The 23,423-nt window shown below is 41.1% G+C and overlaps 1 protein-coding gene across 1 annotated transcript in view; it reads left to right on the forward strand.

Annotated features, from left to right (window-relative positions):
- FNDC3B (fibronectin type III domain containing 3B) overlaps positions 1-23,423 on the forward strand; it is a 180,136-nt gene that overhangs the window by 16,779 nt on the left and 139,934 nt on the right. The window contains exon 2 of the mRNA XM_056498953.1: positions 19,489-19,627. Within this exon, the coding sequence (XP_056354928.1) occupies positions 19,517-19,627 (111 nt within the window). The 5' untranslated portion in view covers positions 19,489-19,516. The remainder of the gene's footprint in view (positions 1-19,488; positions 19,628-23,423) is intronic.

Genomic DNA, 23,423 nt, shown 5'->3' on the forward strand with positions numbered 1-23,423 from the left:
GGCAGCAAGAGCACATGGACCCTGGCTCTGGAAAAAGGCTCTGCCATGGGCAGGGGTCCATCCTGGCTTCTGCCATGGACAGGGCATCCCTGGCAGCCCCCATGACCTGTGTCTCCTGCTTTGTTTGAATTCTGCAGTAACTCTGCGTGGCAAGGATATCTCCTAATTACTCACTGCTGAAACTTAGTGTTTAATAGCTATTTAGAGGCAGAACTTGGATGGGAAGGAAGAGTTTTATAGATAAAAGTTGGTCATTGCTTGTTAATTAAAGTCTGTCTTTTCTCAGGGATAATTAGTGCAGCACTGGCAAGAGAGAAACAAAAGTTCAGACAGGACACAGCTGAGCTGTAATCTGCTTATGTTAGAGCCTGAAATAGCAAAGGGTGTGTTTGACTTGAAGTGCTTGTCCATGGATTTTTTACTCCTTATGGGGGAAGGGATAACAAGCTTTGCAGTGCAGGCACAGCTCTAACACTGGAATGCCAAGGTATGAATGGATAACAGAAAGGTAACAGATACCTTGGAGGTGCTGGAAAGGACTCTATTATTAACATATTTTAATATGCTGGTTGGAAATCTCAACTACTGGGATGCATAAAAAAAATAAAGCAAGCTGAGATATGGAGCAACAATTAATGAGATCTGTTTGGATTTTCCACCCAAGGATGCAGCCCTTGGGTCGTTTCCCTGTGTGTGTGTGGAGGTCTGCCCTTAGAGCAGTGGGCTCAGTTGGGTTTATCTGGGGTACACAGGGTCCCCTACACTGGTGTAGGGGCTGTGCCCTCTCTGTTGTTCCTTGCCCACATTTGGGAGACTCAGCTTTGGCAGCAGGCTTTGTCTGCCCAGGGCTGGCTCAAGGATTTCAGTGTAGGCATGAGAGAGAGCTGGGATGCCAGACTGCAGATGGGAAGCTCTGTGTAATGCAGAAGGAATTCCAAGCATCTTTTTGGTTAATTCTGTTTTTTAGAGGACTGTTAATGTGGCTTGATGGGAACTTGCACGTTGAGTGCAGCTCAAGGCTTCTTGAGTATTTCTAAAAATGGTTTTCTAAAGTCTTCCTTAAAATCTCTTTAAATTGACAATTATTGTACTTAAGACAACTCAAAAGAGCCCAGTCTTTTTACCCTTATTATTTTCAAATACTCTGACATTTAATCTATTTTACTCTTAATGAGACAGAGCCCTGAGTCCATCTGATTCAATTAAATTCATGCATTCCTACTCAAGGACTGAATTTTACTGAACTTAGTGTACTGTACTGAACATGCCTTATTTTTTTATAAAAATTGCTTTGATTTTATGAGGAAACACGTATTTCCACTGTATTTTCAAATACTACAACATTTCTCTGCTGAATGTGCTGGTGCCATTTCCAGGACACCTGGAAGGATTTGGGATGCTAGGTGTTGTTACTGAAGTAGTGAAGGTGACATATAATTAAAGAGGAAATAACTAAAGCCAGCTTCAGAAACAAACTTCAGAAATGTTCATTGTGTTTGGCACTTAGTGTCTATGAAACTGAATTTGGAAATATGTTTGATGGGACTTTATATCCTCTGAAATGCTCCAATACCTTTTTTGTTTCCCTCACCTTCCTACAGATGCTTGTTTGTGGTTGTTCAGGTTAGAACAAAAATGAGAATTTGACAAGCATGTAGGTGGCCTTTTCTCTGATGCATATCAGCAGAGCTTTATTGTTTCCAAGATATTTATCCCTGAAACACTTAAGTTTTTAAGCTGTTAAAATTGTCAGTGATCTGATCAGCCTCGATGATTTGTGTTTAGACTGTACATTCATGGCTGAATGTTAGTGTTGGAGTGTGAGTGGCAAAGAAATGCAGCAATGGGGATGAAGGTTTGTGAAAGAAATTATCCCCTGATGAATTATTACCACTCCAATTTTGCAAGAGGCATAATGACTGTGCAGATTGAGATGCTGCTGTGAGAATAAATGCTGAGTGTACAATTTCTATGGATATTAGAGAAGACCACAAAAAACTTCATTTTTTTGATATAATGTCTTCAAATGAATTGTGTTGCATAAAATTGTCAGGAAGCAGGCTTTGAATCTTGTGAATTTGGTTCAGGTTTGTCATCTAACTTCAGTGGACTATGGTTTCTTTACAGGTTTCTTAACATTTTCTCTCCAATTTTATTCAATAGTGATGTTTAGTTGGATTGTTTTGATTAAATTAGCAAGTGGTATGGTTTCTTTATAGGTCTAGTGTGTTATACACTTGAACTGAAGATATATAATTAGGCTTCATTTTGTTTCCATTCTACATCTTTTAACTAATTAGTTACTTGGGTTGCTTTATTTTGCATTACGTTGTTTTCATTTGATTAAGTTCACTTCTCTAAGGGTACAGAATTAAGAACATACTAATTGCACAACAATTTTGGCACGTGTAGATTGCCTGTGTCACCTGAGGACAAAGATTTCTCTGCTTACATTGTTGGCTCTATTCTCTTCGTGCCCTCTGGGCAGATGTGTCAGAGCAGACACTGCTCTCCAAAATCTTCCTCGCTCCTGCAGTCTAGTCAGAGCTTGTTGGCAGTGTCTAATGCAGCCACTCACCCTTGGAAATGTCTTGATATTTCAGCTTTTAAATGTTCAGAGCCTCTAGTTTGCTGAAGGTTGGTGGGTTTGGAGGGTTCATGTTGGGATATAAAGGTGATCTCAAAGCAGAGATCCAAAGGTGTTGTGAATCCAACATTGTGAGTTATGCCTGGAGAAACCAGCAAGCTTCACCTGGGAGGTGGAGGGGCAGTTGTGATGCTCTCTGGGAGTAAATTTTGCTTGTGGGCATTGCTAGGGTTATAAAATATTTTGAGCACAATATTTCTAGAAGCAAGTTTCCCCCAGGCACCGAGTGTTCCGGAATAAACATGACTTTATTATAAAGTGCTTGCTCTGTGCTTGTGAGCAGATCAAGACGTTCTTTTTTTGCATTTTACTTTGAACATCAGTTATTGATGTTGAGGCACCGAGTAGACTCTAACCTGTGCCAGCTGACAAGGGGAAGCCAACAGAAATGAGAAACACTACAATTAAACTTTTGTTGCTGCAGTGCTGACTGAAGCCTGAGTGTGTCCAAGCATGTGGTGTTCAGACAAGATACATATTTCTCTCTGTAGAACTGCTTTTCAAAGGGAATAGTTGCTCTTATGAAAACTCTGGCCATAGTTGAGTAAATATCTTTAGGTGTGCTCTGCCACGGGAAGAGGTGCAGGTGGTATCTCCTGTGAAAGTCATGATTTCTCTCTTCTATTCCACATAGCTGCTTAAAATTTTAACTGAATGTTTATATTTGGTCTCAGTTAATCAATATATACTTACACCTGTGTCAAGGCTGGTACTTAGAGGGCAGCACTGCTGGATGTTGTGATGGTCATTGCTCTAAGACAGGAGAGTCAGCACCTCCATGTCCATGTGCTGACACAAGGGCCAGTGCACAGGGACCTTCCCTTGGAATGCATCTCCTCTCCCCATGAACTTGTCAGATGTTGTAAGAGTAATTAATTGGAATGAGAATATCCTTTGGCTAAGGCTGTATTAGAACACTCCAAGAAGCCCCATCATTTTTGGCATATTAAAAATGTAGCTGGTTTTGAGGTCTTCTACACGAGTATTAGCCCCTTGTTGTCTCCAGTAAAACCAGTGATGTGGTGTTCTTGTAAAGAAAAGATATTTAAATTGAGACTAGTGAAGATATAAAGTGTAAGCATTTTTTATTACTGAGGCTGGATTTGGATGCTTATTAAGAGAAAAAGTGGCACTTAAAAACCTTTTGAGAAATGTGTTTTAAAAAGATCCAAATGTCATGGCTGGTGTTTTGTGCTGTCAGAATTAGTGCTTTTATTTCTTGAAATGCTTTCTTTTTTCCCCTGTGGAACAGATGTCCTCATTCCAGAGGTGGCAGCCTTGGCTCCACCTCAGCTGCTCCTTTGAATTTAGCTTTGGATGTTGCCTGTTCTCCTCATAGGAGGAGACAGAAAGCTACTGAAGTGTCAGAGTGCCTGTAAGGGATTGAATCCTGATTTTAATGGGCGTGATTGTAAAGATTTGTCTGCTTTTGGTTAAGCAAAGTAAGCTACTGACTACTGCAAACAAGTTACATGTGAATCGTCAACTTTGATATTGTTTCATGGCACTTGAAGCTGGTCAGGCAGGGAAGAGTTGCACAGCAGGTGATGGTGTGAATATCCCTGGTATCTAAGTTGGGTAATTTAGGTGACTTTATTAAAAGTTTGGTATTTCTGTACAGTTGCTGTTACCTGCAGAAGTCCAGTTAGCAATGTTTGTTGTGCCCCTAGCTGGTCTCATGGGGACCCCAGTTTAGGGGTGGGATGGGCTCAGGGGATGCTTGAAAAGTTGTCAAACTTTTTTACAGCATCAGTCCATTCTCATGACTCCTGGTCCATTCCAGAGGTGAACTGGCTCTCTAACAGGACAGCTGGTGGGGCTCCCCAGCATGAACTGGATCTGTGCCCCTTGTCCCTCTCTCCTCATGCCTGTGCTGCTGGCAGCTGCCTGCCACCACTGGGATCTGGCTCTGGAAGTGGGACAGGATGTTTGCTTTTGTGGAGTGCAGTTGTTGAGGAAATTAAACAGAGGGATCTCTGTAAGGGCAAGGCACCTACATCAGATTAGGCTGTTGAGATGAGGGTTGTGGGCATGCTTTAAAGCCCCTTATCAGGAGACCTTGGGGAGGATGTGCTCCTGATAGCCAGCAGTGCTTGGAAAGCTGCATTGCAACATGTCTCTTTGGACCATGGAGATGTCTGGGGTTGAGTACACAGGAAAGGGAAATCTTGACAAATCTGAAGGAGCTGGTTTATCCAGGGCTGTGAGGCTGGAATCCTGGGGGGATCTGCAAGGGGAGGCCCTTCCTGGCCACCCCAAGGCGTTGCACATGCTCTGGCATGCTGGCAGCTGGCCTGGGCAGTCACAGGTCAGGAGGAGTGCACAACTTTTTAAGTGTCATAAAGCTAGATATCCTTTGCTCAGGATATTTCCTGTCCTCAAGAATTTATTTTTCAACAATATTATTGGCAGAAAATCCACAAAGTGGAAGTGGGGGAGGGAAACTTGTACATTGCAGAAGATGAGCTCCTAATTTTCCCTTCTTAAGTGAAGAGATGAGCTTTGGAGAACAGAAAAAATGCACACCCCTTATGTAGAAGTGAACCACAAGCATGCCCAGTTGCACACTGAATATTCAGTGATTTCTATTTATTGCTGTCAACAATGTGCAGCAATTGACCATTAGTTTCTAATAAAAATGAGACTTTTGAACACTGTTGGTTAAAAAGGTATTTAATTCCAAAGAGGGTTGAGCCTTGGGACAGGGAGAACAAAGCTCTCCTTACTGATTTCCACCAGGCTCTGCTGCATGTTTTGCCTTTGCGTTCATTAATGAATTAAAGCCTAAATCATAAAGCAGGATTTAATTGGTGATTTGTCATCTGGTTAATCCCACAGTGAAAGTAAAGTGTGCTTACACTGCTGCCACTGCTCTCCCATTGACGGCGGGGCCGAGCAGCAGAGAAGTGCTTGTAGCTTCCTGCTAGGAAAATACCTTTGTGAGGCTGTTTGGATATGCTTCCTTCTGTAAACTTCAGATAGAATTCACTCGATCCCATGAATGTGGCTGCGTGTTCTGGGGTAGCTGTTGTGAACAAAGACCTTCAGCTATTAAATACAATGAGAATTTATTGTTTACCATCTATTTTCCTGTTTGTGTGTGTGTTTCTAGCAACAAGTATTTTCATAAAGGATTCATTTTCCTGTAAGTTTCTCAAACTTAGCAACATGTATTTGGCAATCCAGTAAAACTTGTGGGAGGGAGGCAGTGTAATGAAGAGGTGAGGCATTAGTGAAGTACCCTATCTTCCCCGTGCTAATAAAAAGAGAAAGGAATTTGGTAGGTGTGTGGCATTCTTAAGGTTTATAGCTGGAATTTGTTTTTGGAAACATGAGGATTATGTGGGTTAAATTTACCCCATTTACCCTGCACCCCCAACACCGAAAGAGAAGGTTTAGTGAAAGAGCACTGAACTTACCATGCTGAGGTGGCACTTTTTGAGGCCAGAGTAACGTGTTATAACAGAAATCCAAGTTGATGGGAACATTCAGGTCGTGATGCAAAAATGATCTGGAATCTTTGGTATGTGCCAGTGGCAGGAGCTGCGCTCCCCGGAACGCCTGTGAGGCTCTGGCATGCCGTGCTGGGAGTCAGGGCTCAAGGACACTGCCAGCCCTCACAGGATTTGGTAGCAGGTTAAATCCAGGAAAAGAGACAGGGAGAATTTGACTTTTTTTTTTTTTTTTCTTTTTTTTTTTTTTCTCTCTCTCTTGACCACTTTAGTAGTTCTTTGAACTTGCTTATTTCTCAGCACGGCTTAAAGCATTCCAAGGGTCTTAGGATAAATGGAGGTATTCATACCCATTATGTAGGTGAATGTGTAGGGATGTGTGTATATGTGCATACCTCGTGACTTGTGATAGCAAACCTCTGGGATTAGATATGGGAAGAGCAGGACCCTGAATGAAGCCCACAGGAGATAAAATTGCTAAGGGAATCTGCAAAAGTAATTACCAGGTTTATTGTATTGGTGGAGGGTGGCCTGACACTGGTACTGAACAGAAGACACCTTGTTTTGGTTTTGGGGCCACTGGCATGTCTCAAGATACTGCAGTTTGGAGCCAGCAGTGAATTCTATGCACCTGTTCTGCATGTTCATATCTTCTTGCAGCTGATTAGGTTTCTTGAATTCATGTTTTAAAAACTCTTTGTGACCTCTCCCTTGTGTTTGACAATGTGCTAGACTGATTTTAACCTAATAAGCATCTAAAATAAAGACTTTATCCTTTGTCTGGCATAGCTATTTATGTATAGATGGGGAGCTCACTTGCTGTAGTTGTACATTACCAGTTTGCCAGTGACTGAGTAACTTGATGACAAATGTAGATCCCTGTTACAATATCAGTTACAGGTCTGACAGCTGGTGTATGATGTTTTACTGCACTACATTTCTTTTCCTATAATGATTCTTTTTAGTGGGAATGGTGACTTCTGAGAGTGAATTTCCAGTCTTAATAGCTGGTCTAAAAATCCAACTGGCTCATCAGCTAAGTATCTGTGATGTTAGATACCTCCACATTTCTGCATTTTTAAAAATCAGCTTTCTGTTAATCTTCAGGAATTCTTAATCCTTTTAAAATCTCAATGATGCTTCAGTATTAATGTTGTAAGCAGGATGCAATCAGAGATTGTACAACTGCTTTTTCTTTGTTTATTATTAGCATAAGTACCGTGTCTACAGGTAGGAGGCTCAACCCACTACTGTTTGTCATAAGAAGTAAATTACTAGTAACAGAGTGACTTTCCTTAATTTAATCAATTCAAGAAGTGTTCAAAAAAAACCTTTGAAGACTAATGTACTTTGGCATGTTCTTAATAATAAACATGTTATAATCTGCTCAATTTAGATGACTATGGTTAGCTCATCTGTTAGTTCAGGCCAAGTACTCTTCTGAGATTTCTGTACCACTAATGTATATCCATGAGAATGGCAAAAATCAGAGCATCCCTTCAGCTTCAGATTTAAAGACAAAAGTTGTAACAAGCTGAGGTTCTGATGGAAATAATAATAAATCTTATTCTTCACTTCCTTGAACAGGGAAGATGCTGAGGGTAAAGCAGCTGGTAGTTGTGCTGAATTTCATAGTACTATCTTCTGAGTATTTAAAACTCTGGTGGATAATGATGATGACTTTCTGCAGAGCTGAAGTGCTGGCTTAGATATGTTGAGCTCTAACAGGCTCTCAGCTCTAAGGTATCTCTGGCACCTGTGGGATGGTGAGGGACAATCTGTGGTTTAGATTATTCATAGAGGACTTGGTGCAGCAACACCTGGGAACACAGAGCAAGGTTAGAGAAAAATCTTATGGTTGGAGTTTCATCTGGGGTGATGGAAAAAGTCCAAATTCATTAAGGATGAGGGAATTTCCTTAGTGAGCAGTGGGAGGAGGATGAGGTGCTGAACAGGTGTTTGGTATTGTGGGGTTTCTCTGCACCATGCACCACTGCTTATGTTCTCATCAGCAGGTTAAACCTCCCCTGAACACCCAGGCTGTATTTCTGTACCAACCTGGAGTTATGATTAGGGACTAGAGAGAGAAAGGGGAGGAGGAATATGCTCACATGAGAGAGAATAGGAGTGCTGCTTTTTTTTTTTTTTTTTTTTTTTTTTTTTTTTTTTTTTCCTTCTCTACACAGGTCTGTTACTTTTGGGAGTCTTTATAAAAATTGTTTCATGGACATGTCATCTTCCTCCTCTGCCCCAAGAGTAATATGCCATGGTGTGGGTAGAGAATAATATCAGTTTTACTTATTTTTTAAACCAGATATTAACATGTCAAATGATGACAAAGTGTCCTCCCCATAGATACTGGGGAACAAATACAATCTGCTTCAGTCTCTGGGACTGTGAGGCCTTTAGCTGGGAGAACTGGTGTTAATGGGTAGGTGTTTGTCACTGATTAACTGTGTACTGTGTTGTTAAGGTGGGTATCTGTGTGGGCTCTGTGCTGCCAAAATGTGACTGAACTGGGTCAGAATGTAAATATTAAAGAATTGAGATTGTGCCATACTTCTGATGATAACACCTGGGTGTTCCAGCTATTCACACAAGCCGAGTGCACCTCGATAGAGCTCCCTGGGAGTAAAATCTTGTTGGGTCATGTGTCAGTTATATCATTCAGGTAAAATTGAGCACAACTAAATTTGACTGGGAGAGCTTTTTTCTTGCTCGAGTCCTGTGCTAATGTGGTTAGAACCCTGCAGGCAAACTCCTGCATTTGCTGATATTCTGATGTTTCTGCCTCCACTGTCAAAGAAAAGCTGCTGTCAAGCCACATTGAATTTTTCAAATTTATTTCTATACATATATACTATATTTGTGTATTTATATGTTTGACCTCAACTCAGTGTAACATTCTTTGCTCCATCAGGATATCTCTGAATTTTTCTTGCAGTAGGCAAAGTGAGATGCATGTCCAGGAAAAGCTGAAGGCTGTCAGGGCATGTGGTGGTAAAATGCTTTATATTTATGAAAGATACTGCAGGAAAAAACCTCCAGAGAATTAGCCTTTCTTGTAGTTTCAGTGTTTATCACTTGGCTTGCTTCCAGTTGAGTTACGAGGTGGGTTTTCTTATATTTGAAGGACTTGTGTATTTTGTTCTCCTGTTTTTTGAAATTTTGTGGGTGAGCTATCTATTTGTACCTTTTCCCCAGACCCCAAAACTGCTTGCTGTTGAGGTAATTTTCCCCACTCCCATGTGCTGACCAAGCCAATTCTTGAAGTTCAGGTTTACATATTTTAGTATGTAAGGCTAATTTTTTCTGTGCCTTTCCGAAATGCTTAAATGTTTGAATTCTAGAATCATAAATAATTTATCAGAGAACATGGTAGGTTTTTTTTTATTTCTTACCAGAAAGATGAAATCCTTTGATTATTGCTAAAGATTATCTCAGTCAAAAAGATTTTATGTAACAAGACTCAAATATACACTCTGCTTTAGTGATGAGTTTATTGCTGCTAGTCTGCTCTGAACTTGTACAATGGATCTACCCCATATTGTTAAGTGGCAAACAGGTTGTTTATGCCTGGGAAACAAATGAAATGGGAATAGTGTGGTGTATCCATGGGACTGGGGATGCTGTTACAGAGCCAGGGAGAGGGAAGGATGAACTCTGGTATCTCACAGAGCAATAATAAAAGTGCATCTGTCTCATTAAGTCATAAACTTTGTTTTCCTCATGGCAAAACCCCACTGATGCTTAGTAAGACCAGCCTCTACAGAGAATAGCTTGGAACAGGCTGTCCAGGGAAGTGGTGGAGTCACCAGCCCTGCAGGTACTGAAAAAATGTGTAAATATGGCATGTAAAAGGTTTAGTGGTAGAAATGGCACTGCTTGGTTAACAGTTGAACCCAGTGGTCTTAATGGTCTTTTCCAACCTAAACAATGCTGATTCTTCCTTTCTATGGATTTATCTCTATTTGAATAGACTCTAGACTCCTGCACCTCTAAAGTTTGCTAAGTGGTTATGGAAATTAATTTCTCTAAGTGTAACAGGGGAAAATGAAACTTCAGTTACATGTGATACGAAGCTTGAAAGTTGGTTTGCTTTCTGCTGCTTGTCTAAGTTTTTGCTTGACTGAAATTTTGTCATCTAAAGGATGTGGAAAGTTCACTTGAGCTCCAAGGATTTAATTAGCTTCATTTGAGCTGTGTGTGTGCTTGTATCAATAGGGAAATACAAAGAAGCATGACTGTCCCCTCTTTGATTAAATACAAACTTTCCATTAAAAATATTTCAGTTTGCAGGAATTTACTTTATTTGGCTCACCCTGGTTCTTACTATTGGCTTGTATATATATAGACTTTCCACAGCTTTCTTTGAAGCCCCTTAATAATACTGCTCATACCTGAAAGCTGTAGTTTCAAAGTCAATAGGTGAAATATTAGGAAACTTTAATTAACAAATACTTGTAAGTTATTAATGAGTAACTCCTGTAACTGGTAGGATTGGGGCTGCTGTCTTGACTTCAGCCATGGTGGGAAGAGCATCTGTCCTGCTGCTACCATGCCTTGAGCCTGCCTTGCAACCAGCACTTCTGGCTTTGGTGTAGCTTTAAGAGCTATTGGTTTCCCAATTCATAGGAAAAGCTTTTCAGTATTTAACTGTATTCATTATTATCAAAGACCAGTACAATTCATTGATAATAATTTTAATCTTTCCATTGCCAGAATGATTTGTCAGAGTATAGGAATGAGCTTAGAAGGATAAGGATTCAGAATTAAATTGGATACAGACTGCCTGGGTGCTGGGTGACCCCACTGGATTGTCCTTGCTGTATAAACAGAACTCTGTTTTTCCTTCTGTGTTACAAACTGTTACTTCAGACAGGTAGCAAACCCCAAAGGTTTTCCCTTTTAAACCATTTAATTGATACCTTGAGCTTTCTAGCTGCAGCCGGTGGCACATTCAGCACAGCATTTTCTGTCTAGACAGAGACCCTATTCCCACCTTAAGGAAAACAACCTCCCTAATACTCTGCATTCAAAGATTTGGTTTTTTTTTTCATTCATTGATGCTTTATTATTATTTGAGATGAAAATCAGGTACCTGGAGTGGGAGAGGCTTCTTTCCTGTAAGGTCCTGGATACCAAAGTTGCTCAATCAAAAATGGAGCAATGACTTGACTTCATGCGTGTGGTTTCTTTCTTGCTTGTGAGTTTCAAGTCTTTGTTTAATGTAAATTCCTGTCTATCTCCAGTTAGGAGAAGCCTTCATAGGTAGCATAATGGCTTCATTTTTATGAAGCAGTTCAGAAAATATAAAAATCCTAAAAAATGTACTTAGTGCTCTGTGAAACTGAGGGATGGTGTAATAAAACTTGAACTTTCTCCTGATGCTGAAAAGTTACAGAGTGATGAGGTTTGGGTGGTGGGTCGGTTTTATTGTTCCCACTGTGGTTCAGGCAGTTGGATTTTGTGAGCACGATGATGATAGCGGGCTCACCTTTCCTCCTCCATGAGAAACCTCTCGGGCAGAGGTGCTGCCTGGCAGGGCTGGCCCTGTGAATGGTGCTGTGAGTCCCAGGGTGGAGTGGGAGATCTCTGCGGGGCGCGTTCCCACAGGAGCACAATGAGCGGCTTTGTGCGCCCGGAGTCAGGTTAGCGGGGACGGCGACAGCAGCGGGGTGTGCGCTGCACAAAGGTGTGCTGGGACCTTGCTGGAAATGGGGTTTGGTATGCAGGCTTTTCAAGAGCTGCAGATTGATATGATAGATAGCCCCCTTTTTTGGTTTTTTTTTTTTTTTTTTTCCCTCCTGCTTCATGGTTTAATTAGGGGTAAAAAAAAAAATCCCCACTCCATTGATTCCAGTAGATTCCCCATTGCACAGGAGCTCCAGGAGAGATAACCAAGGTCTTTGTGGTATTATTGCAGAGAGATGATTATGTGAGAGAGCTGAGTTGAAGGGGAGGGTATTTATCGACAAATGCTGTGCTTATCAACCTGTAACCATGATTAATACTTTGGCTATTAAATGGAGGGAGAAAGCAAATAGATAAAGCATACCTGTGCCTTATCTGACTTTCACCTTTGTGCAGGGATGTCTCTTTGCACAGAGGCTCTGCCCGTGTCCCTGGGCACGTTTTTGGGCTTGCAGCCCTGATCTGGGGGAGTTCAGTACTTAATAAAAGTATTAAGAATGTGTAAAGATGTGCTCTAGTGCAAATGTTTGCAGGATCAGGGCTCAATTTGTAGACAGGTGTAGGTCTGGGCTGAAGGGAGTTGTTCCTCCTTTTATAAATTGCTTCAAGCAAATAGCAGGTTATTCCAATTGTGTTTAAGCTTACTAAAGATCCTGCCAGACCATGTGACTTTTACTTGCAAATTGCTTTTGTCAGAGGCAATGCAGAGTGCAGAGAACCTGAAAAGGGTGATCATTTAGTTAGGAAGTGTGCAATGTTGTCTGTGCACTTAGGTGGAGGGAGGGCTCTTGGGCCACTGCCATCCTCCTCTCCTTGCCCTGGCAATGGGGGACCACAGCTGGAAGAGCTCTGTGCTTTCCTGCTGGCATGTGGCAAGATGTCATCAGAGAATCACAGAGTTGTTTGGATTGGAAGGAACCTTAAAGCTTCTCTTTTCAGCCCCTGCCATGGGCAGGGACACCTTCCACTGTCCCAAGTTGCTCCAAGCCCCATCCAACCTGGCCTTGGACATTTCCAGGGACCCAGGGACAGCCACAGCTTCTGTGGGCCAAAGCTTCACCACTCTCACAGACAAGAATTTCTTTATTATTATATAATCTAAGTCTACTCCTTCTTTGTCCCAATCCTCTTTCAAGTGAGTTTTGTTCTTCTAGAAAAGCAGAGAGATGCTGAGTGCAGTTGGGAGTGTGCTGTGCAGCTGGCAATTAAACAGCACCCAAAACTCTCTTAACTCAAATGTCTCTGAGGGTGGACAAGCAGCAACAAATTAGTTTGAAATGTTAATTGCTGCTTGTATTTTTTGGAAGTGCACAAAATAATTTCCCTTGAAAAGAGAAAAAGAAATTTGGAGTAGTTGCTATTTTAAAGCCAAGTAGTGCCAAAAATAACATCAGTAAAAATCATGACAAAAACGTAATTGGCCACTATTGTGCAAGAAGAGTTAAACTCAGCCCATGGCTGCTTAGAAGAATTACTGTGAAATAGTGTGAGAATTGTGTGCTTGAAAACTTCTTTGCAGCTACATCCCTTGTGAGTCCCTTTATCCGTTGTGATTAATACGGAGGAAGGTGAGGAAAGTAAGGTGTGAGAACCAAGAAGGAAAGGAATATAAATAGCAAAAATGACTAACTTAATTTTCAGATTGAAGAAAAAGCAGTGAAAAACCCACATGGTGAGAGTGAGTTGTATACAATTGTCTCTGCAGCTTGCTCTTCTGCCAGCAGTGCAGGCTGTAGCTGTGGTGTGTTTGCATGTTTTGGAATTGATTTTTGAGCAGCAGATGAATTTGCTGCTCTAATACTGTTTGCAGAAGCGAGAATGCTGTGGAACCATTGGATTAGCTTGTCTGCCTGTGGCTTTCTGCTCAGCCATAGCTAATATAAGCCTAATAAAAATTTTTGAAGGTCTGTTTCACCCCTGGTGTATTTTATTCCCTTAAATCTAGGTCCACTAGGTTTGCACATGAATATGATGGCCTTCAGGCACTGCACACCCCAGGCATGGGTGGTGGTGGGAGGAGGGCAAGCTTGCTTTTCCTACATGAGTTTTCACAAGATTTCCCCTTGGAAAATGGGGGGCAAAAACCCCTAGTGGGGTGAAGTTTTTCTTTGGTAAAAGACTCCTTTGTGTGCCAGGTTGCTTTATTCCAGTATTTCATCAGACCTATTATCTGCTGATTAGTTGTATTTGCCTTGTGAAATACGACACTGCAGCATGATGCAGTTTGACCTGATATCCCCATTCCTGATGCTCATTTCTGGTACATGTTTGAAGTTACTTGGTTATTCCATTTCTTCCCAAGGTTAAGCTAGGAGCCAGTTTTCAATAGTTTTTCTGTTACTGAATGGCAAACATTTCCTATGAGGGGTGTGCAGCTGGTTACAGTGCAAATTTGTTGTTCTTTAAGATAATGGAGTTTCAAGCCTGGAAAATTTGAGGTCAAATTTTGGGTCTAAATAAATGCAAACTACTGAAAATCTTTGTATCATTACCCTCTGGATTGCTGCCTTGGGAATATAACACCAGTGTGGGGGAAAAACAATGTTAACTTTGCTTGATCCTGCGTAGAATTGAATACTGTTGATAATTCCATCTTCAGAGATGGAATGTACCACGCACACTGAAATGTGTTGTTGTTTAAAATAAACTAGAGGGGAATAAACCCACTGATTAATTACAGTGGTTAAGTTTTGAGAGGATGTTTATGCTTTTCAGCTTGCTGGAGATAGGATCCAGCTACTGTGGCCTTGTGTCTGTGAAATGGCACAGAGAGCAAGCAGAAGGCATTTCACTACCTCTTCCACAATGCCAGTGGACTGTGTGTATGTATTCCCTCTAATCTGTTTTCTTTTGTCATAACAGATTTTTAGAATTGCATCTATTTCCTCAAAATTGTTATGAGGAAGCCTGTCTGTTTGGATGCTTCCAAATTAATCTACCGTGTTTGTAATTAAACAGAGGAAGAATGTGTTCAGGTTTCAGTGGCGCTTCAGACGGATGTGATTTAACTAAACTAATGAAGGCACATCAGACAAGACAAATTCCAGACTGTTTGTGCCTTGACCAACCATCTGTGCACATACCTCCAGGTACTGCTCATGTCTCAAGAGGCTTTTCTACATGAACAATTATTACCACTCCTCTTTGAATTGGAGTGGCAAGCCATGGCAGGAGTCTCTTGAAAGCAGCTGTATTTACCACTCTGCTTTTCAGTGAAAATGTAATTGTGTTATGTATGTTTTAATTAATCTGCATTTCTGCGTGTGCTGTACAAAATGCAATAGGCAAATGGGGCAGTATGTGAGTTCTTGCATCTCTTGCACATAAATTCATCAGCAGGAATGTGCAGAAGGAGCACTCCTCATTCAGAGCCTTCCTAGTGGGCTGTAGATCTATCTTAAATTCTTAGTGTCTGAGAATATGTGTGTACAAATAAGACTATGTATATGTATTCTCCTTGTACATACTAACAATTTTTTCCTAGTTACTTTTCTTTCTTATTCAAAAGATTATTCAAAGCTACTCTGGAAAAAAACCCATTTTTTCAACTATATAATAACCAGCAGTAACATGATTTGACATGCCAGACTTTGATAGGGTTCTTCAACTGCACATATAACATACTGGAAAATAACAAATAATTTCAGGACTATTTCTCTTCTTGGAAGAAGAATAAGATATGCTGCAGGTAATGGCTTCTGTGAATACTAAATTATTTTTTCTTATTCTCATTATATTTTACCATATATCTTTTGAAGTGAGTTTTTGTCTAGTCTTCCCTGTTTTCAGGGCCTGATGTTTGACCTCTCAGTGTGCCATGTGGGACTCCCTCTGACATGAACCTATGATTCCATACATTTTTTAACACCATGACAAAGCCCTTTTAAGCAATTCCTCCTTCTTGTTTTCCTGGTTATAACAACACAAACGTTTGAGGGTTGGTGCAGTTGGTGTGTTCACATTAGCTGTGCAGGTGATGCTGGAGGTTTTGGACTGGCCATGCTGTTAGGATATATTTTGGAGTATGCAAATCTTAAATCCTTTCCTTTTTGGGTCAGAGAACTGCCAATTTCTGAACCTCCTCACTGTGGAACCTAGTCTGTCAGAGAAGATGTCTGGCTGGGAGGAGAAACAGTTGCCTTGTGACTGCTGGTCACCAGCAGGACAGTTGTCCACAGACTTTGGCTTTTGCTGACAGCAGAACTGGCTTTGCCCATGGTTTTAGAATACTAAGGAAGCTCCTGCTGGGTTGGATTATTTCTCTGGCCAGTGCAGCAGCCTCTGTGCAAGAGGAGCTCACCCAGCCCATACAGCATGTAGAAGAGGGGTTCCTGTAGTACATGTATTAAAGTTGTGGTAAAAAGGAGTGTCAGACTGTGTAACCCTGTGTATGTACCATCTGTGTGTGAACTTCATCATGGGAAAGTGGGAAGGGGTTTTTTCAGGCTGGAAAGAGAAGTTCTTCCATTTTAAGTTTATACTGTGTCCATTTCAAGTATTTTTTAAGTCAAGGCTAGAATGGAAGGTTGGGTAGCTTCTTACTCTTTCTGCAGTCTGCTCTATTCAGGCAGAATACCCCTACCTATGCACTGCAGGAGTAAAATGTGTGCTTAGCACTGAATTTTAGTTGTATGTTAAATAAACCTGGCTATGTGGCTCTACTTGGTATTGAAAACTCCCTGTCCTTGTTGTAGTACAACTTCTGTAATTCCAGATGATCGTGATAAAAAAGCAGAACACTTTGTTCAGGAACTTTTAACGGTCCACTGCAGGGAAATAAAAATCAGGTCTTTGCAAAGAGCAGTCACAGGACTCAATATTCACAACTCCTCTTGCTTCTGCCAGGTTCTCTGCATTTGTCTGCCATAGCTGGAAGAAGTTCCTTGGCTTTGTAAAAGACAGAAGGTAGGAAGAAAATCACAGAAAGAAAAATGTCCTTGGCTTCCAGCCCTATAAATAGTATGGGTGAAATCTTCTAGGAAAAGTAGAATTGGGTATCTTGATGTGGTTCACACTGCTATGGAATTTCAGGAAAACTGACGTAACCTGTTGGGTCATGTTATTTGACCATAAATGGACATTGGGTTTTAGATAGTTATGCTTTATTCTTCTGTGTGTTTTAATTTTCTCTCTGGTGCCATGTGCAACTAATTTATTCATTACTTATTCACATATTGAATTGATTTAAGGAAATGGAGTCATCTCAGGGATCAGTAGAAGGCTCTAGTTCTGAATTGAAAATCAAGTTTGCAACAGTAACTTGCAGACATCAAAAGATTTGGAAGTTTTGTTTGGGGACAGAGACATCAAACTTGGATGGTTATTTCTTCCTTGCTCTACAGCAAAGTGGAAAGCTGTGATTTCCATATTCCTGGAGGAAGCTAGACAGGGTGATGCAGCCACTCCATGTTGGCGTTGCTGTGACCTGTCCCAGCCAAACCTAGGGAATGTAGACGCACAGGAAATATCTTTTTAAAATTTAAATATAGTCAGCTTTCTAGACAAAACCCCAAATTTGAGTTAGTACCTGAAAAAGAGGCTGTGGGTTAGTATTTGGCAGTTCATATTTTAGCTAAGGAAGAATTCTCATATCCTGGAATGTGACCTGGCTCTGGTGTTTTCTTCCATCGATGTTCCCAGTTTGCAGGAAGAAGAAACTGTTTGTGTTCAGACCTCTTTCTTTTATTAATCAGCTTTGCATCCCCTGAGGGAGGAGGAACTAGGCTTCAGGAGGGGTGTGAAAGCACGGCTAATAAATCTCTTTTAAGTAGGATAGATGAACAAATAAGCTGGAAAAGTGTGTGAAGCCTGTTTCCAAAGGGTTTGGCTTTGCAGTGAAGTCTGCCAGTCTCATGGCAGATATCTGAACTCTGCCTGGAGTACATCTTTGTGAATTACTGCCAAAAGTTCCTGCCAGTGGCTGTGCCTGGTAGCCAGTACTGCTGCTGGTGTCATCTCTGGTGGGGTTGTACCAGACCTGACAAATAGAGGAAGCCCTTTTTATTTATGATTTCTTGTTCTTTTGTTTTCTCCTTTCAAGCAAGGCAAGTGTAGACACAGCTGTAGTGACAAACCATTAATAAAGCAAAAGGAATGTAGCTGCAACACTTTAAATAATGACACGTAGCAAATAAATGTCAACATATCCGTTGTTATGCCTGGAATGGAAATATTACCAGGAAAATATGTTGCTTCAAGCTACAGTAGGAGTTTTTTTCCTCAACAAAATAGTGTCAGTGTGGTGCTTAAACTGTTAAAGCTTGGCTCTCAGATTCAGATTAAATGAACCTGTCATTTGTTTGGGGATTGGGGTTTTGTTGTATATGGGTTTAAAATAGGTTCTCTGAATGCTTTGTTCTTTACATATAAATTTTAAATGTTAATATATCTATTTGCAGACACAACTATAGATGCATAAATAACTGCATGTATAGCCAGAATAATTGGAGGTACAACTGGCTATTGACTAAATCAGTCTGTTTCCACTGAAAGCTGTTCATTTATGTGCTCTCTGGTGATCATTATTGGGTTCTTTTAGGCCTTTTCTTAATCCCAAGCAGTTAAGGAATGGTTCAAAACCTTACATGTTCTCTTCTTACTTGTTAAACAAACAGAACCCCCAATAAGTGAAGTCACACTGCCCCACTCCTCCTCCTCCATCCCCAAACCCCAGCACCTGTGAATATTGTTGTTGGACTTGGATCTTTCTTGAAATTAAAGCCTGAAACAGTGAAGTGATGAGAAGCAAAACCTTTAGGATGTACCATCCTAACAACAACTGTATCTCAGGCTTCTGGAGAACTTCTGTCCTGTAATTGAGTCTTGAGTTGTATATTTGGGATATATATGAAATTATTCAAGATGACTTTGGGATTCTCTGGCATGAGGTGTACTAAGGAGGCTGCTCACCATGGGACATTGCTTAGGAGTTGTGCAGAAGTCTAGATAAGCTATGTGATGAGATCATCCTTTTTATTCACTGGAGCTGTGTTACTGCCCCATAAACCAGCATGATGATACCCTTACCACTGAATTAAGACTTTGCAAGGAGCTTCTCATGGTTTTACTGATGCTCACATATCACATCAGTTAGCTGTGAAAGGGGGAGGGTGTGCTGGAAGTGATGTGTGATTTTTCACAAATCCTTAATGTGATTTCGTCATTTTCTGTTGCCCTTGCTAGAACAGGGTGTTCAGAACATTGAGGATATGCTGTCTCTCCTGCTCCAGCAGAAGCCTTAATCCTTTTGGGTCATGATTAAATGGAAGTCAGGTGTCTGGTCTTTGTTTTGTTGTGGTAGTTCACACTGTTTACAGGGCACTAGAAAGAAAATCAAGGTGTGTGGCTATTGAGTGAAATTGCTGTAACATCTTAACCGTGTGTAGTTCCAAGAGCTGTGGCAGCAAGCAGGATGGTGATTTAAGAGCAAAACTCTGTCTCAGAACCTGCTTATTTCAGCAGTGAGGGCTGAGGTTTATAATGGTGGGGAAGAGTGGAAATCTGGCCAGTTGGTTTTTGGAATTTTTGCACGGAAACTTGCCTTCCCATGCTCTTGATCTAACAGTTAAAACCTCCATTCAGAACACTGAGCTCCCGTACATGTCCTGGTACAAAAGCAGGGCTCAACTTAACTTCCTGAAGTTCTGAAGTTCAGCAGGGTCTCTGCAGGGTCTCACCTGCTGTTTTCTCTTGCAGGAAGTCCGCTGAGGAAAATTCTCCATGAATGTACGTCACGATGATGATGACCGACCAAATCCCGCTGGAGCTGCCGCCGCTGCTGAACGGGGAGGTGGCCATGATGCCCCACATGGTGAACGGCGATGGATCTCAGCAGGTCAGACTCTGCCTGCCTCTGACCAACTCCTCCTGGGTCAACAAGATACTTTCAGAATGGGGAAAATGGTTTTCTGTAGCACTAGGGAGTGCAGGGTATTTGGTGGGATGTAGGAATCTGCCTTTGCGCTGGAAAGACGTTAAAAGCAGTGATTGACAGTGTACCATTAAATTGAGTGTTTGTTTGCATGTGTGTTCATTGAAGTAAAATAGTGGAATTGAATCAGTGGCTATAAATATATACATAATATAAATATAAATATGGCTGCATATTTGAGGGCTTTGCAGAAAGTTAGTCTTATGATTTGCTTGTGCTCACTCTTGTCCAGACGTCTTACATTTGTGTGTGATTAAGATTTGACAAATACTGAGATGAGGAAAAAAAAGGAAGTTAGAAAAGAAATGGAGAATAGCAGTGATGTCTGCTATTCTTTGCTTACCTGAATATGCCTTTCCCAGCAGGCCTGTGTACTACCTTGTGCTTCATTATAAGAAGCATATGCAAATTTTGAGTGGGTTTTTGAACAAAGGCAAGTTTACAGTTGCTTTTTTTCTTTATTTTTTCTGGGAGATACTCTCTTATAAGCTTTATCAGAAATTGGTGGAATGATCATAAGACCACAGCAATGCCTTCATGCCATGATAAAGCCTGGAGGTTCAAGCTGGTGGATGGTGGGTTCCCCAATATGTCATCTGGGGTCAAGGTGTTCCTTTGGAGATATCTACCCTGGCAGTATTTTTGTGTTTCTCAATTTGGTTCCCTCCTCACTTGAGACATTTCAGAAAAGTGTTATAATGAAGGTAGAAGCAATCTGTTCTTCTTGAATCAATATAAAAGGTCATTCTGTTACTTCTTGTTCCCTGGATCATTTGTTCCTCCTTCCATGCTGTGTTTTGAGCTAGACCAACCTCAAGAGGAAGAATAATTTCTGCTTTCCTTGTAAACTTATAAATCTCTTTGGTTATCTGGACTCTCATTATGATGGAGATTTTCATTGTTGTGCTTCGGTGTTTTTTTTTTTTTTTGAAGTCATTTTTGCAAAATGTGCTTTGACTTGAAAAAATAGAAAAGCATGCTTTCAGTGGCTGTATTTACCAAGTCCAGTATTAGGCTTAGATGAAGGAACAGTCTTATTCATACTGGAAGGGATAATTGTTCTTGAAGTACATACTTTCTTCCTTGCTGGAAACCACTTACCAGGTCACACTGTCCTGTCAGTGGGTCCTTCTGTATTATAGAAAGAACAAGTGAATTGTTCTGAGCCCTCCTTTGAGATGGTGCTCTAAGCCCAGTCTTTCAATTTCCCCTTCTTTGATGATTCAGCAGCCTGGCTTGGCAGATGGCTCTGTTGCCTTTAAAGTAGTTTCTCAGCTAATGTTTTAAAAAGAATTGCAGGTGCACTGGAAGCACATTGCTTCTTGCTTTTGCTGTGTTATGCAAGCACTACTCTACAACAGTAGAACAATTCTGGGCCAGGTCCCTCTTCTGTGTTTGCTGGGTGATGCTTTTAGATCTCATCTCCTTACCTCTTGAAGTACCTGTAGCTGAAATACCAGTTTTCCATGGGACTTTTTTGGCCTCTAGTCTGGATGTCCCCTCATTTATTGCAAAGCTTAAGTACCTCTGTGCTTTGTTTTCATCCTATTCCTGAAGTTTCAGGTGACGTCTTTGCTTTTTAAAACTACAGTTCTAAAAATGGAATTAAATTGGAATAAATGTTTTGTTTGATCTTTGCAAATGAACCATGTTAATTGCTCTTAACATTAAGGTGGAAACAAATGTGAGGTGTTTGTTGAAAGAGATTTATTTTGGTTACTTGTAAGGTGGGAAGAGCCTTCAGGATAGATTCACACAGGAGTGACTTCCTTAAGAAAGATGGTTTATATGACTGCATAAATAGGCTCTAGCTTTAGGAGGACATACATTTACAGGGTGTAATTACAGTCTCCATTAGCAGCTGGTGGTGAGAAAGCAGAGCTGCTGGAAGATGAGGTGTGTGGAGCTCTCCAGGCTGCAGTGGCCAGCAGTGCCTCGTGCTTTGGGGCTGACAGAATGGAGGTTCTGATGGGCTGCTCTGGGCACACTGGCTGCTGCTCACCCTGATGTGTTGCTGGATTTGTGAAACCTCAGCTGTGCCAGCTCCACAGAGATGTATTAGGAGCTGTGCCTGGAAATGCTGAGCTCCAGGGAAAAGCCTTTCCTCAAAAGACCTGTTCTTATAGCTGTAGAGTAAAGCAGAGTGGAGCTGGTGAAACACCTTGGCCTTGCCAGCAGCCAGCTGGAGAGAGATGCCAAAGGCAGAGCTGCCAGTGAACAGGCCTGCAGTGCAGGGCAATTGCATGGGAACATTGCTTTATCTTCCTGAGAGTAAGGGCTGCAAAGCTGCACAAGGCAGGGCAAGCAATCTCTCTGCCTGCTTGACAGTAATCCCTCTCCCCTAGACTGCCCAAAATGGCATTTCTAGCACTGACTTTTTAGTTTCCCACACTTTATTTCCACTACTGCTGACTGTGTTTAATGCTTTCATGTTGCTTCCAGAGCTGTTTCTGCTTCTAATCCACTTGTAACTCCTTGGGGGATTCAGGGAGCAATAATTAACCTTTTGGTCCAAGAATTTCAATGGTTTCCTGTAGGTATTCCACTGCAAGCTCTAAAAAGCTTGGAGTATAAAGTGAAGGGGCAGCTAGCAGTGCTACAGCACATCTGTACAGAATGTTGGGCTAATTAGTTGGGGAAGTTTTATTTCAGCTTGGTTCACTCATTGCTGCACCTGCAGAGGTACAGCAGGTTTTCTGCTTGCCTGCTCTTTGTAAACCTGTGTTTACAAACCCTGTGATTTCACCACTTGGCTTAAGCTTAGGCACTGCACACAGTGCTGTGTGTGCTTGTTCTTGTCTTTTAGGGTCACAGGCTTTCAATGAGGACACAAGAGTTACAGCTGAATGAGGAACAAGAGTTGGTGCTTTTCTGTAGCATAACAAGTCTGTGCACCTTGCAAACAACTCAAGGCACTTTAGCTGGATTTTATAGTGAGCCACAGCATCTGAGCTGAGTGAATGAACTTTCAGCCAAAATTTAGTTACTTCTTCGTGGTTTCTCGATTTATTAATTTATTTTATTTTTCCTGCTTCTTTGGCATGTGTGTTCTAAGGTTTGATAAATTAGGGGGCTCAGGATCTGCCACTTTTGGATTTTGCTGTAAAGAGTACTGATGGTAAACTGACTGAATGGCATCATGCCCCTATTAATACCTCTATTTTTGTCCAGTCAAAATAAAAAAAAAAGTTAAGCCCAGACACTATTTTTGAAGTATTTATTTTAAATTAGTAAAGCTTTGTTTAAGATGTAGCATGTTCCCTGATTTTTCTTACTGAAGAGATGCTGAAAGTCTTTAGCCTACCTGCTCTGTGTGACTGAGGGATGTGTTCCTGAGAAGAGTATTGCTCACAGAATGGTATGAGTTCTCTGGTCTTTCCTGTGGGATGCTCCTGGAAATTATTGGGGACAGTTTTTTAAAGTAGATAACAGAATGGATGCAAGTATTTTGTTTTTCTGTATTTTGTTTTATTTTCTTTCCACTAAAGATGCAGTTTATTCCATAAGTTATGAGCCATAAAAATTGTAAATACAATAAATTTCAATAGTTGAAAGCATTTGTGAGCAACCTGTGAGGATCCCAGGGTTGCCTATGATGCTGTACTCCCCAGCTGTATGAAGCATGATATATCTCATGGAAGGGAAAACAGACCACACTGGAAGATGTTCAATGTGGGATTTTAATAAGCCTTAGTCCTTC

Source organism: Oenanthe melanoleuca, chromosome 9 (genome assembly GCF_029582105.1).
Source record: "Oenanthe melanoleuca isolate GR-GAL-2019-014 chromosome 9, OMel1.0, whole genome shotgun sequence".
NCBI classification, from domain to species: Eukaryota; Metazoa; Chordata; class Aves; order Passeriformes; family Muscicapidae; genus Oenanthe; species Oenanthe melanoleuca.